This window comes from Panthera tigris, chromosome B4, assembly GCF_018350195.1.
Source record: "Panthera tigris isolate Pti1 chromosome B4, P.tigris_Pti1_mat1.1, whole genome shotgun sequence".
In the NCBI taxonomy this organism is placed as follows: domain Eukaryota; kingdom Metazoa; phylum Chordata; class Mammalia; order Carnivora; family Felidae; genus Panthera; species Panthera tigris.
Window position 1 is genome coordinate 123,868,693 of NC_056666.1, and position 13,479 is coordinate 123,882,171.

Sequence of the window (13,479 nt, forward strand, 5' to 3'; positions counted from 1 at the left end):
AATTGATAAACATTAAAAAACAAGGTTAAAATCTAATTTTGGAATAATCTAAATTTGGAGATTTAAAAAAGTATATGTTTATATAAAAACATTTTAAAGGGGAGATTAGAAGGTAATATATAAACTTATGTTTTTGTGTTTTTATTATATAAGTTATGGTCTCAGTTTATGAGATTCAATTTTTTTAAGACTGCAGTATTCTGAGATTTTTCCAACTTCACTAAAAAGTTATCTTCTAGAACACGCTATCTAATATAGTAGCCCCTAGCCACTTGTGGCTGTTGAGCATATGAAATGTGACTAGTCCAAATTGAAATGTGCTGAAGTACAAAGTATATAAGTAACTTTGAGGATTTAGTTTAAAAAATGCCAAATATCTCATTGGTAAAATTCAGTTCACCTCTCTTTTAACTGTTTTTATATTTGTTTGCCAGCACTATTCTAGAACACCTGTCCTTTATTTCGTGTAATCTAGGCCAGCATTGTCCAGTACAGTAGCCACTACCACATGAAGCTGTTGAACACTTGATAGGGCTAATGGGCCGAGGAACTGAATTTAAATTTTTATTTTATTTAAATTAGGCAAATAAGATAGCTGATGGGTATGTTATTGGACAGTGCAGATGTACAGACTTCAGTAAGTGGTGATTTTTGAACATAATTTAAAACTTGAGAGAGGCATGCAGAATTATTAAGAAATTCTTTAGAAAACTACAGATTTTATTAATAAAATCTTTGTTATATAATAATTATTATCTAATTATAACAGTTTATTGACTCAGACATGAAGGGGCACCCCTGGACAAAGTGGACACAATTTGAGTCTCAAAAAGAATCATGGTAGAAATCAGTTAAGTAAAAAAAGAACATTAAGATACATTAAGAATATTAAGATATATTAAGTAAAAAAAGAAACCATGAATCCTACTGATGATAAGAAAGATTGGAGGAGTAGAGGGAAGGTTCCTTTTTACAGAAGAATGCCAGCTGATAGATATAGATGAGAAAATGTAGGGAGAAATCACTGTTTTGCAATCACCACAGTAAATGCTTGAAATCAGACAAAAATCATCAATAAAAATGGTTTTGGAGAACAGAGTATTCATTTACTATCAGAAGATTATCCCACAAATTGCTCAATAACTACAAAGGGGAAAACTATCTCTATGAGGGAGAGGTTGATGTATTCCACCTTAACTCAGTGATCGAACATAGCATCACCAGTTCACAGGACACACTGACATTATGGGATCTTCTCATGCAATGTAACAGCAAGTGCCTATGTTGTATTCTTGCCAGAAAGGTTTACTCTGGATTTATTTTAAGGGAGATTCTGAGACATTATCTGAGACATTCAAAGTTTGAGGCATTCCGTGAAACACCTGGCCTGGACTCTTAAAAAATGGCATGAAGGACAAAAAAGGCAACGAGACTATTCTAGATTAGGAAACTAAAGAGACCTGACAACCAAATGCAGTGGGTATTCCTTAATCGTATCCTAGATAAGGGAAAAGGGGGGCTATACAGGACATTTGGGGGATAATTAGGGAAATTAGAACATGTGTATATTAGATAATACTGTGTTTTATTTTGGGGTGTAATGATATATTGTGGCTTGGTAGGAGAATTTCTTGGCTCTTAATAGATTCATATTAAAGCACTTGTGGGCCGAGTGACAAGAAATCTGTAACTTTAAATGTTTCCAGAAAAAACAAATGTGGCAAATGTTACATGGTGAAGAGTAAATAGGTGTTCATTATACTATGTTTTAACTTTTCAACAGGCTTGAATTTTTTTTAAATGAAAAAAAAATGTGTGCATATTTATGAGAATAAGGCCCCAACACAAGATTTGCTTTGAAATAGTCTATTATAGGATAGCTTAGTTCTTTGCCAAATTAAAGGAGCCATGTACAGTTAATAATATATTTAAAGTCATTTGCCCTGAAATTACTAATTTTTGGCTTGTATGTCAAAGAAGAAAATCAGACTGTTGTCTCTTATTAAGTGATATCATCCATTTAAATATTGATGATCTTTTAAAAATATTTTTGAAGCAGTTTAAGGTCAGAGAGGTGGGATATTATCTTTTAAGATCTCTAGGGTAAAGCTGTCTGCTAATAGCAAGTTCAGATTTATGCAGAGGAGTGGATGACTGACATCGAAGGAAAGTTCATGGCAGGTGAAGTCAAGGAGTTGTGGGATTGTGATAATGAATCAGTTATCTAAATGGGCAACGGAGTCTTCCAGGATGATGGAGAACTAAAACATGTATCATAGTCCTAAGATAATAAAGGTAGGGCAATGGGTTAAAAGGTTAATAGATACCTGATATCAGGAAGGAGTAGCTGGGTAGTTGGATATAGTGGGATCATGAAAGTCTCAAAGGAGAGGTTTCTACCTTTTAGTGGTGGGGGAATAATAATTTGAAAGTGATGGTAGTTGTGGGGCGCCTGGGTGTCTCAGTCAGTTAAGCGTCTGATTTCAGCTCAAGTCATGACCTCACGGTTCCTGGGTTCAAGTCCCATGTCGGGCTCTGCTGACAGCTCAGAGCCTGGAGCCTGCTTCGGATTCTGTGTCTCCTTCTCTCTGTCTGTCCCTTCCTCACTTGCACTCAGTGTGTCTGTCTGTCTGTCTCTCTCTCTCTCTCTCACTCTCAAAAATAAATAAAACATTTTAAAAAGTTAACAAAAAATGTGGTGGTAGATGTAAATGAGGGATGAAGGAGAAAAAGCAGCTAATGTTTCCAAATGTTGAGTGGGAAGCTAAGTTCTTGAGGAGGAGCCAGGTTCCAGTTGAGGTAGGGAGGTATAGAAGAAGCATTAGTGAAGAGAGTTAAAAAGAGGAGTTTTTTTACAATGAAATGGAATTCTACAGGGCTTATTGTGGGAAGAAGAAATATAAAACTGTTATTTTAAGTTTGAAGATGCCCTGCATATTTTATTTTAGGGAATAAGTTCATTAAACAATTGGGATCAGCTTTTGTCCATAAGAAAATAAGTTTATTCTGAACTCCAAGGAAATTGACTTAGAAATTAGAAACGTCTTCTAACGTTTTATACTTTTGAGTACTCTCATTGAAACTGATGAGAGTTGGATTTAAAAAGCCGGACCTTCGTGGGGCATCTGGATGGCTCAGCCGGTTAAGCGTCCTACTCTTGGTTTTGGCTCAGGTCATGATCTCCTGGTTCGAGGGTTTGAGCCCCACGTCGGGGTCTGTGCTGGCAGTGCAGAGCCTGCCTAGGATTCTCTCTTTCCCTTTCCCTCTGTCCCTTCCCTGCTTGCTCTCAGATTAAAAAAAAAAAGAAAGAAAGAAAGAAAAAGCCACACCTTCTTTTAAGAAAGGAACCAGGTAAATATTTTTTTGTATTTTAGGCATTTGGATTCAGTCCTCAGTGATCACACACGAAATTCTGCCGAAGGCACAGAGTATTTCAAAATGCTTGTAGATGTTTTTGCTCCAGAATTTCGAAGGCCAAAGAATATACATCTTCGAAATTTCTATATCATTGTTCCCCCTCTGGTGAGTATTTTATACCCAAAATGATTTTTTTTTAAGTTAATATGTCCATTTTCTTTACAGCAGGAAATGCACATAGACTATATTACTTTCTGGTTGTAGATAAAACTTAAATGTAATCTCCGTGAATATGGCCTAGGAATTTTACTTAACTAGTAAAATTGAGACTTAAGATAGACTTAAGAATGAGACTTAAGATAGATTTTTATTTGTTTGTAACTGCTAGAAAAATCCTAGTGTGATTTAAAGTGAGTGTACATCAGGCGCCTGGGTGGCTCAGTCGGTTGTGTCCAACTCTTGATTTCGGTTTAGGTCATGATCTCATGGTTTGTGAGTTCAAGCCCCATGTCAGGCTCTGTGCTGATAGCATGGAGGCTGCTTGGGATCCTCCCTCTCTACCCCTCCCCAACTCGTGCTCTCTCTCTCTCAAAATAAACTTTAAATTGAGTGTACATCATTATATATGTATCATATAATCTTCGGGCTGAATTATACCATAATATTGTAAGTGATTAATGTAGACCAACTTTAACTGTTACAATATGAAGTTATTTCTAACACATCTCTTGAAAGTATTACTGTTTAAGGACAACTTCTGTATTCAGTAGTAAATACTAACATCTAGACTAAATTTTGAGTGCTTCCTCATAGTATACAGAGTGTCCACTGCTCTAATTCTATATAGTTGCAACCAAAAAGTAGCTCAAGTTATCCAAAATCACATTATACAAACAGTGGTTGCAGTGCAGAAAATGGAGTTAAGAGATTAGAGAGGCTTATACTAGCAATAGGAGTTACGTTTCCCTAAAGATTTCTATAATAAAACTTTTTTTTAAATTGTAAATGGGTAAGTCTAAAATCTAAATATCACTAAACAAATGTAACCTTTTGGTTACATCTAACTTGGAGAGTAATAAATTTTCATATTGCTGTCTGACTTGTTAACACGTATCCTCTTACATATTACTATTATTATCCTTTGAAAGCAGCAGATGGTTTGTAGACACCTTTTCTTCGTAAATGTTCTCTTACACTGTTTTTTTTAATATGTTTATTGTTAATGCTCTATCATAATTATATGTCATAACTGTGATGTAGCAGAAGTGTCCATATTCATCTGATAAATACTATCTTTTCATCTTAAGACAGTGTCAAACTGGAGGCAGATTTGTCTTATACTCTGTAACAGTGTAGTTAACTTAGGGTGACTTCTTACCATGTATCTTGAACTTGAAGGACAGCATACTGCAGACATGGTGAACAGCGGTCCGGGAGTTTAAGGAAGAGTGGAGTTGTGCAGGGCAACTGTCAGAATTCTAGGACAAGAAGGACACGAAGTGTAGGACACTCTGCTTGTGCTTGAGTTTATCATTGAATTCTAGAAAGAAGACAAACATAAATGAGATATCAAAAAAAGATTTAACCATTTGTAAAGATTTCACAAATATGTGATTGATTGCCAAGTGAGTTTTACACGCATAAAAGTGAAAGTTGATATTGTTTCCAACAAAATAGGCTGTTATAGTACTTTTCACATGTATCACAATTATTTTTACAGGTCTCTACCCTTCTACAACTGTGCTATCCGTATATAGCCACAAGTGGCTGCTTAAATTTAAGTTAATTAAAATTTTATATGATAAAAAATCTAGTTCCTCAGTTTTGTGAGCCACATTTCAAGTTCTCAGTGGCCATATGTGGCTAGTGGCTTACTGTATTGGATAGTACAGATATACAATATTTCTGTCATTGCTGAGAGTGCTGCTCTAGAGTGTGGACTTTTTGATGGTATTCATTTTTTTATCATAGTTACTTAATACCTGATAGAAGTTTCAGTAAATCTTTATTGAATAAATGACAAGGTATTTTGTAAGAGCTGAATTTTTAGAAAAGCCTTTTTGGGGGGAATTCATTTCTCCAGATGACTCATTCTTTAACCCAGAATCTGATAAGAAATAGTATTTTAGAATGAATTGGGCAGAAGCAAGGACTACCACACATAAGAGCACTTATGCTTTGAAGTAAATAAAGCAGGCCTACTTTTCTGATTCCAGCTTTCACTTAGAGTGTGACTTTGGACAAGTTACTCAGCCTCTAGGCTTCAGTGTTCTCATCTGCAAAATGTTCATAATATTTTATAATGAACCATATACAAGGCACTGTGGTTAGGGTAAGTGGTGATCGAGGGAGGGCTTGTAGTTAGAGGATTTGGAAAGAAGAGCCGTTAAAAGATACTTGTACAGATTGTGATCTCACCAGGGGACTATTTATAGGAGGAAGATGTCTCAAATCAAAAGGACAGGAATCTAGAAGGGTTCCTATTTATAATTTTTGAAATGTCTCCTTTATGAACTAAATTCTGAAGATATTTTAGCCCAGTTGTTTCTCTAATATATCTTTTTAGACCCTCAACTTTGTAGAGCATTCCATTAGCTGCAAGGAGAAATTGAATAAAAAAAACAAAATTGGAGCTGCTTTTACTGATGATGGCTTTGCCATGGGTAAGCTTAATGCAGTTGTTTTTCCATTAATTTTATGTTCATTATTACCATGGATTTTAAGAAACATTTGCTTAATAGATCTGTGTGCTCTTTGTAGATTTGTTTTTCGTGAGCAGTGTTTACTCTTTATTTTTTAACTGGGTCATCTGATTAATAATCCTTATCTTCCATCAAGTGTAACTATCATTCGCACCCACCTGGTATTGCTAATCACTTAGTTTCATTAGATGTAATGTTTAGACTTTGTTGGGGTGGTGGCTTTAAGAGTTTTTAGCATTTTGTGTTGAGTTCCCCTGTAGCTTCCTCAGTTGCTGTCAAATAGCAGCGGAAGTTTTTCCCCAACCCTCAGCGTGTTACCTGTAAGTGATTTTCATGCCCATGTTGTTTCTTTTTTTCTTGATTGTCTTATTTTTAGTTCTATATACTTTCACTTTTTTTTTTTTTTTTAAAGGAGTAGAATACAACTTCTGTACTCATTGTAATTTGGCTTTGGTTTTGCTAATGACTGCAGGTGTGGCTTACATTTTGAAGCTTTTGGATCAGTACCAGGAATTTGACTCACTTCATTGGTTCCAGTCTGTTAGAGAGAAGTACCTGAAGGAGATAAGAGCAGTTGCTAAGCAACAGAATGTGCAGTCAACTAGTCAAGATGAAAAACTGCTACAAACCATGAATCTCACTCAGAAGCGACTGGATGTGTATCTACAGGTAGAGGAGAGTAGTAGTCAAATCTGCTTTGATATTTATGATACCCATTCTTGATATCTGAAAACAAATCCTATAGAAATCTCCATTTAAACAGGATGAATAGTGGTAATAGGTATATTTTAAAAGGAATGGCATTTGGAAGCCATTTGATCCAGATATTAAAAATGGATGGATTACTAAATTCAGTTTCTGTATTTATGATTTCCACAGTTTTTTAGGAATGTTTTCAGCTTTTCCTTTACATGTTTTTATTTACTTAGGAATTTGAATTGCTCTATTTCTCACTGAGCAGTGCAAGAATTTTCTTCAGAGCAGACAAGACTGCAGCTGAAGAAAACCAAGAAAAGAAAGAAAAAGGTCAGTGAGTGGCTTAAATTTGGAAAGACCAGTAAATCTTTCTTTAATAGACACTAATGTCCCATTTTATCTAGTCAGAATTCCAGCTTCCTTTTCCTTTTGGAAAATAATTTAGACCTAGAAATGCCTTTTTTTTTTTTTTTTTTTTGAAGTACAGCCTACATGCATCATTTGTGAATCTGAATAGAAATTTACATAGTTTTTACATTTCATTCTGGAGTAACTTTTTGTTCAGTTTCATCATAATTTAAATAAAATTCAACAAGTTTAGTTTTTTCTTTCACCTTCAACTTGTGTCAGACAAGAAGGAACAAATTAGGAGGAACACTAGAATGTAGTAGAGCTGCTAACTAGACACAGACTGAGTGAGATGGGGCACATGGCTGAGGAGGTGGCAGATGGTAGGGACCCCATTTCGTATCATGGTGAGCGGCCTCCCGCCCTCCTCCGCAACCAGGCCTTGGAGAATCAGAGTTGACAGTGCAGCCACGAGAACCGATCGTTTTGTCCAGATCGTCTTGTCTGTTGTATTCTTTGTAGGATGATATAAATTGCTTCTTATTTCATAGTTAAGGCTGCACATGATACATTTCTCCCCAGTTTAAAATTTAGGAACAATTTCTTCCCTGAAGAATGGTGGTTTCCTTTTTTCTGTTATAGAAATGATGTAATTTAGGTTTTCCTCTGCTCGGTAGCTTAAAGCTTGGTACAGCAGCTGAGTTGAGTTTTCATGTTTTTCCTATATCCTTACTTGTATTTCACAAATCAAGGCATAACATTTACATTTTATAAAATAAGATGTTTTTATTAATCTTGCTTTGTTAAATTTTAAAATACATACATATTTTACACTGAATTTGGGTAGACCACTTATATCAAGTAACCTATTCCCTGATAATGTTGCATAAATTAAATATGTTAATAATTAGCATACAGAAGCTTTTTTGGAATCTAATAATTGTGTGCTTGAAAGTGATTTCACGCTGTTACCTGGAAGATACTCAGTATTTATTACGTGAAAATATGTATATATTCTGTTTGGGTCCCTTTCCAAGGCTAAAGTAAATTGAAAGACTTTGAGTGAATTTGATCTAAATTGTGAAGAAACTCAGTTATTGCTTAGGTTCTGCTCAGGCATTTCATGTGAGAATCTTGTCTCCAGCCAAGCTTATACTTACTTTAAGGCCCAAAACATTAAGGCAGAACAAACAAACCTTTTGGTCTCAGTGGAAGTCCTTGCTCTGGATTGTTCTTAAGGAACTCACTATGATTCTGGTTGATGCGTCTCACCCACATCAACCACCGAGGTGGTTCTTCTGTTGCAAAACTCTGTCTTGGCTAAAGGTTGCTCAGATATGTAGTCAGAGTTGCAGGGTACATGAGATAGTTTTCCTCTGTTAATGAAATGTGTGCATGTGGTATTTCATACACAAAAAAAGAGGAATTCATTTTATCACAATCATAATAAAAAGCTGCTTTAAAAAATGAATTACAAACACAGATGGAAAGCTACTTATTCTGGACAATCTTATATGTGAATTTGCAGTAATGTCTCTGGCAATAACAGCAGTGCACTATAATAGTGATTTCTTGGCCTGGCTGGGGGAACCGGCTGAGGGGCAGTATGCCTTCAAACGCGCCAGGTGAAACTCCACGTGGCCCACATGCAGTTCTGAACTCTCACAAGTCTACACCCCTATTAAGTACCAGTCAGAACGTTCCCTTTGCAAAATTTAGCTCAGATTTCTAAAAAATTAAGGTAACTAAACTACATATACATTGTAATATTAGAGAACTATTTGGTAGATGCACATTTTCTTAATTTGAAATTTAGCAGGTAGCTCTTCTCAATTTTTACTTAATTCATTTTTTTAAAAATGAATATACATCTGTCCATTGTTGTTTTCACCCACACTTCCAGAAGAGACCAAAACAAGCAATGGAGACCTGTCCGACAGCACTGTGTCTGCAGATCCTGTTGTCAAATGATACCGATGGTATGCGTTGCCCCTCAGAAGTCATCAGAATTTTGTCAGTACTGTTGCCAGTGATATGGATGTTAGCAAGCTAATGGTGAAGTGTTTCCTGGGCCACATCTCTGGTAACAGGTAGATGTTGCAACTCTTTAAGGCGGTGCTGCTGAGTCCATTCTTCTTCCGAAGGCTCAATCTTCTTTCTAAAGGTTGAGAATGAGATTTTCAGTTGGGTTTTTGCCTGGACTTGAGGCTAGCAGATGTGCCTGGGGAGTGTTGTTTGAAGTGAAGCTGTAGAAGGGCCAAACCAAATTCCTAAACTGCCGCCTCAGATCTCTAACAATCTACGTGAGGGTTTAAAACTTGTGTTTGCATATTTGATCCATATTTGCTTCAGTCATTGGAAACTCAGTGCGTATCCTCTGTACAGCCAGCAAATACATGTTTAAACAAAGTGAATTAAGTCTGAAATTTATGAGGCATACATATCGACATTGTTATAACAGACATACAGAAAGATGGCTTTGATACAGGTGAGGCACAAGTGTGCTATGTACCTTTTATGTACAGTATAAAACTGGTTCATTGTTAATTTCATGTGACTCACAAGAGCTGTTCAGGTCTTTGATAAGACATTTTATAACTAGTTTACATCGCTTTGGGAACATGTAACCTCCAACAACTGCTTTAAATTCAAGATTTACTTAATACTCAAGATGAAAGAAAATTCAGAGAAAGCCATAGAGTCCTGCTTGAAACTTCACTTTTGGTTGAAGGCACTACGTGTTATCAGAGAAAGTTGTATGGATTTTTATTTCTACATCCAAACTCAGGTTTCTTCTACATTAGGTTGAATTAAAGTCTTGGTGATGGTTTGGGCAGACTTTTTCTTTAAACCAAGTATAATCTAAGACATCAGATTAAGCACTGTGCAGGCTTTTTAAAAATTACCACTGTGAGAATAAAGTTCTAATAAATCATTTACTGATTTGAAAAGTACAGTAAGATTTTGAGTAAATTTAGTTCCTGGCAGGCTACAAGCTTTATTTTTGTAAAGATTACATCAGTTGATAATTAAATGGTTAATCATGGCCTATATAATCTTTGAATATAATACAGTGATACTTTTACAACGAAAACAAAGTTTAAAACTGTACACATAATAACATCATTTGGTAAACACTTGATTTTTCCATTGCACTTGCCTATTAAGTATTTCTTTGGGTATATCCTGCAAGTAATTCTAATGTTTGATTTCCAGCTTTTGGAACAGGTGTACAATGCCCTATCTGTATGCATTGATTACTGGCAGGGTAACTTTCCCAGCCCAAGATAAACACTTCCACTGTTCAAAGTCAGAAGAAACAAAATAGGTAGGAAATGTTTTTTGTTTATTATGTAAACATGACTTTCAGAATATGAACGATGGGTGGATTAAAGGCATTTAATATCTGTAATTCATACTAACTGTAGAAATGGCCCTAAAGCATGCTGCATAATTAGTAATTTATATTTTCATTATTGTAAATGTTTATATTAATGATCTTTTGATTGTATCAAATTTGTCACCATTTCATAGCAACAATATTATTCTTTTTTTTTTTTTTTTCTCTCTGACTTCCCTAAAACAATCTCCATTTTTCATAGGGGTAGAAATTGTAGTTGGAAGAGAATATGAGGTCTCTGTTCATTATCCCCACATATATCAGTTATGATCGATCTTAAAAATACTCTATAGAGTTTATATGCTGACACCATGGATACCTACAGTTGAGAAGAAAGTGATTATTATTTTGCCATTAGCTCAGAATAATGTCACTGTAATCTGGATAAACTACACATATTTGAAATAAAATCTCTGAAAAGATTAAGCATATTTAAATGCTATTAAAGTGCAGAGCAATAGGGCTTGAGTGTTTCACACCTAAGTTAATATATGCATTTGGATGATGTTTTCTTTGCTTAACATATTAATGTTAAATATTTTTTTTTTTTGGACATACTGTAGTTTAAAATTAGTGTGAGCATTTGTTGTAAATTCACAAACTCAATAATGTTCAAATTCTCAGGAATTAAGGACTAACCATAACTTTGTCAGTTCTAATTAAGTTTTGTAAAAGATGGCAAGTTTGTTACCTCACTTGAGTGGGGCTTCCCCCTACCCTAATTCTAAGAGAATATAATATGTATAATAAAACATTAATAAATATAATTTCAAAAGTTTACTTCCCCTGGATGCTTATGTTCAAAATTGAATGTCTTAAACCAGTACTTCTTAACATTAACCTTTTTGGAATCCCCTTTAATAGAATATAGGGAATCTGTCTTTAAAAAAATACTTGCATGCACATAGGCAAAACATTTCAAGTATAAAATTGGTATTGGCTCCTTTCCATGCAACCCAGGTGAAGAACTTTTCTTTTTCTCTTTGTACGTTCTTGATCTAATCCTTGTTGTTTTCAAATAAAAAGAACCCATGTGAATGTTTACTTTTAAATCCTAATCCTGGGAAGGGATCCTTGGTTTACAGTGTTTAATGTTAGAAATAACTCTAGTGCCATTTGCAAACATGAGTTTAACTGAAACAGTAACAATAAATGAGAGCCTTTTAAATATTACACTGGAGACAGGAGACACATGCCTTTTAAATACAGCTGACCCTTGAACGGCATGGTGTTTAAACTGTGTGGTGGGGGGTGGGAAGAGTGTGCCTGGGTGGCTCAGTCAGTTATGTGTCTGACTCCTGATCTGGCTCAGATCATGATCCCAAGGTCGTGAGATTGAGCCCCGCCTCAGGCTCTGTGCTGGGTGTGGAGCCTGCTTAAGATTCTTTCTCTCCCTCTCTTTATGCCTCTTCCCCACTCACGCTCCCTTTCTCAAAAATAAAAATAAACTGTGCGGGTCCACTTATATGTGACTTTTAAAAAGAAATCCAATATAGTTCTGTAAATGTAGTTTCCTTATGATTTTAATAGCATTTTTTCTCTAGCTTAGTTTTTTTTTTTTTTTTTAATGTTTATTTAGAGAGAGAGTGGGGCAAAGGCAGAGAGAGAATCCTAAGCAGGTTCTGCACTGCCAGCATAGAGCCCAACGTGGGGCTCGATCTCATGAACCGTGAGATCATGACCTGAGCAGAGATCAAGAATCAGATGCTACAGTGTGGAGGTTCCTCAAAAAATTAAAAATAGAACTACCCTAAGACCCAGCAATAATTCTACTAGGAATTTACCCAAGGGATACCGGAGTGCTAATGCATAGGGGCACATGTACCCCAATGTTTATAGTAGCACTTTCAACAATAGCCAAATTATGGAAAGAGCCTAAATGTCCATCAACTGATGAATGGGTAAAGAAGATGTGGTTTATATCTATGATGGAATAGTACTTGGCGATGAGAAGGAATGAAATCCTGCCATTTGCAACAATGTGGATGGAACTGGAAGGTATTACGCTGAGTGAAATAAGTCAGAGAAGGACAGATATCATATGTTTTCATTCATATGTGGATCTTGAGAAACTTAGAAGACCATGGGGGAGGGGAAGGGGAAAAATAGTTGGAGGGAGGCAAACCACAAGGGACTCTTAAATACAGAGAACAACCTGAGGCTGGACGACGGGGGTGGGGGAGAGGGAAAATAGGTGATGGGCATTGAGGAGGGCACTTGTTGGGATGAGCACTGGATGTTGTATGGAAGCCAATTTGACAATAAATTATATTAAAAAAAAAAATCAGACGCTTAACTGACTAGGCCACCCAGGCGCCCCTGTTAGCTTAGTTTATTGTAAGAATACGCTATATTATCCAAGTAACATCTATAATATGCGTTCATTATGAGGTTTCCAGTCAGCGGCAGGCTCTTAGTTTAAGTTTTTGGGGAGTCAAAAGTTACATGCAGAGTTTTGATTGTGCCAGGAGTTGGTGCCCCTCACCTCTGTGTTGTTCAAGGATCGGCTGTACTACACTGGAGAAACTTTCCTTGGTAAAGTCTGATTACTGCTCCTTTTCTTTCCAGAGGCAGTAGTGGGAAGATTGTGGGAAAGATGGGGTAGCACCATCACATACATCATCATGTTACTTGTTGATGCTGGGTTGGCTAAATGGAAAAAGATTTTAACTAATTTTAATAATTTTATGGGTTTTTTTTCCAGCTAAAGTCTGTGAAAGTTCCATACTGATGGTATTCTTTTTAAGAAAGTTTTAATGCTACAATTTTAACAGAGGTTTTTTAGATGTTAGGAAGAATTTAACACATTAGAGATTTCCGCTAAAAAGAATCTGGAATATGTGGAAATCTTTAAAGTGAATATCATGCAGTGAACTCAGATGGTGATGGCAAAGTTAGGGCTGACTTTGATACAAAAAGTTCTTATATATAGTGTATAAGAACTCAGTTTAGGAAAATATATGGATACTTGTTGGC

The 13,479-nt window shown here is 35.8% G+C and overlaps 1 protein-coding gene across 3 annotated transcripts in view; it reads left to right on the forward strand.

Annotated features, from left to right (window-relative positions):
* WASHC4 (WASH complex subunit 4) overlaps positions 1–11,283 on the forward strand; it is a 59,991-nt gene extending 48,708 nt beyond the window's left edge. For 2 of the 3 annotated variants that reach the window (XM_042993073.1, XM_042993075.1), the window contains 5 exons: positions 3,375–3,522; positions 5,924–6,020; positions 6,532–6,728; positions 6,989–7,085; positions 9,007–11,283. In XM_042993073.1, coding sequence (XP_042849007.1) covers positions 3,375–3,522; positions 5,924–6,020; positions 6,532–6,728; positions 6,989–7,085; positions 9,007–9,074 — 607 coding nt within the window. In that variant the 3' untranslated portion in view covers positions 9,075–11,283. The remainder of the gene's footprint in view (positions 1–3,374; positions 3,523–5,923; positions 6,021–6,531; positions 6,729–6,988; positions 7,086–9,006) is intronic. The other variant, XM_042993074.1, reaches the window with a different exon arrangement.
* Positions 11,284–13,479: the final 2,196 nt, after the last annotated feature.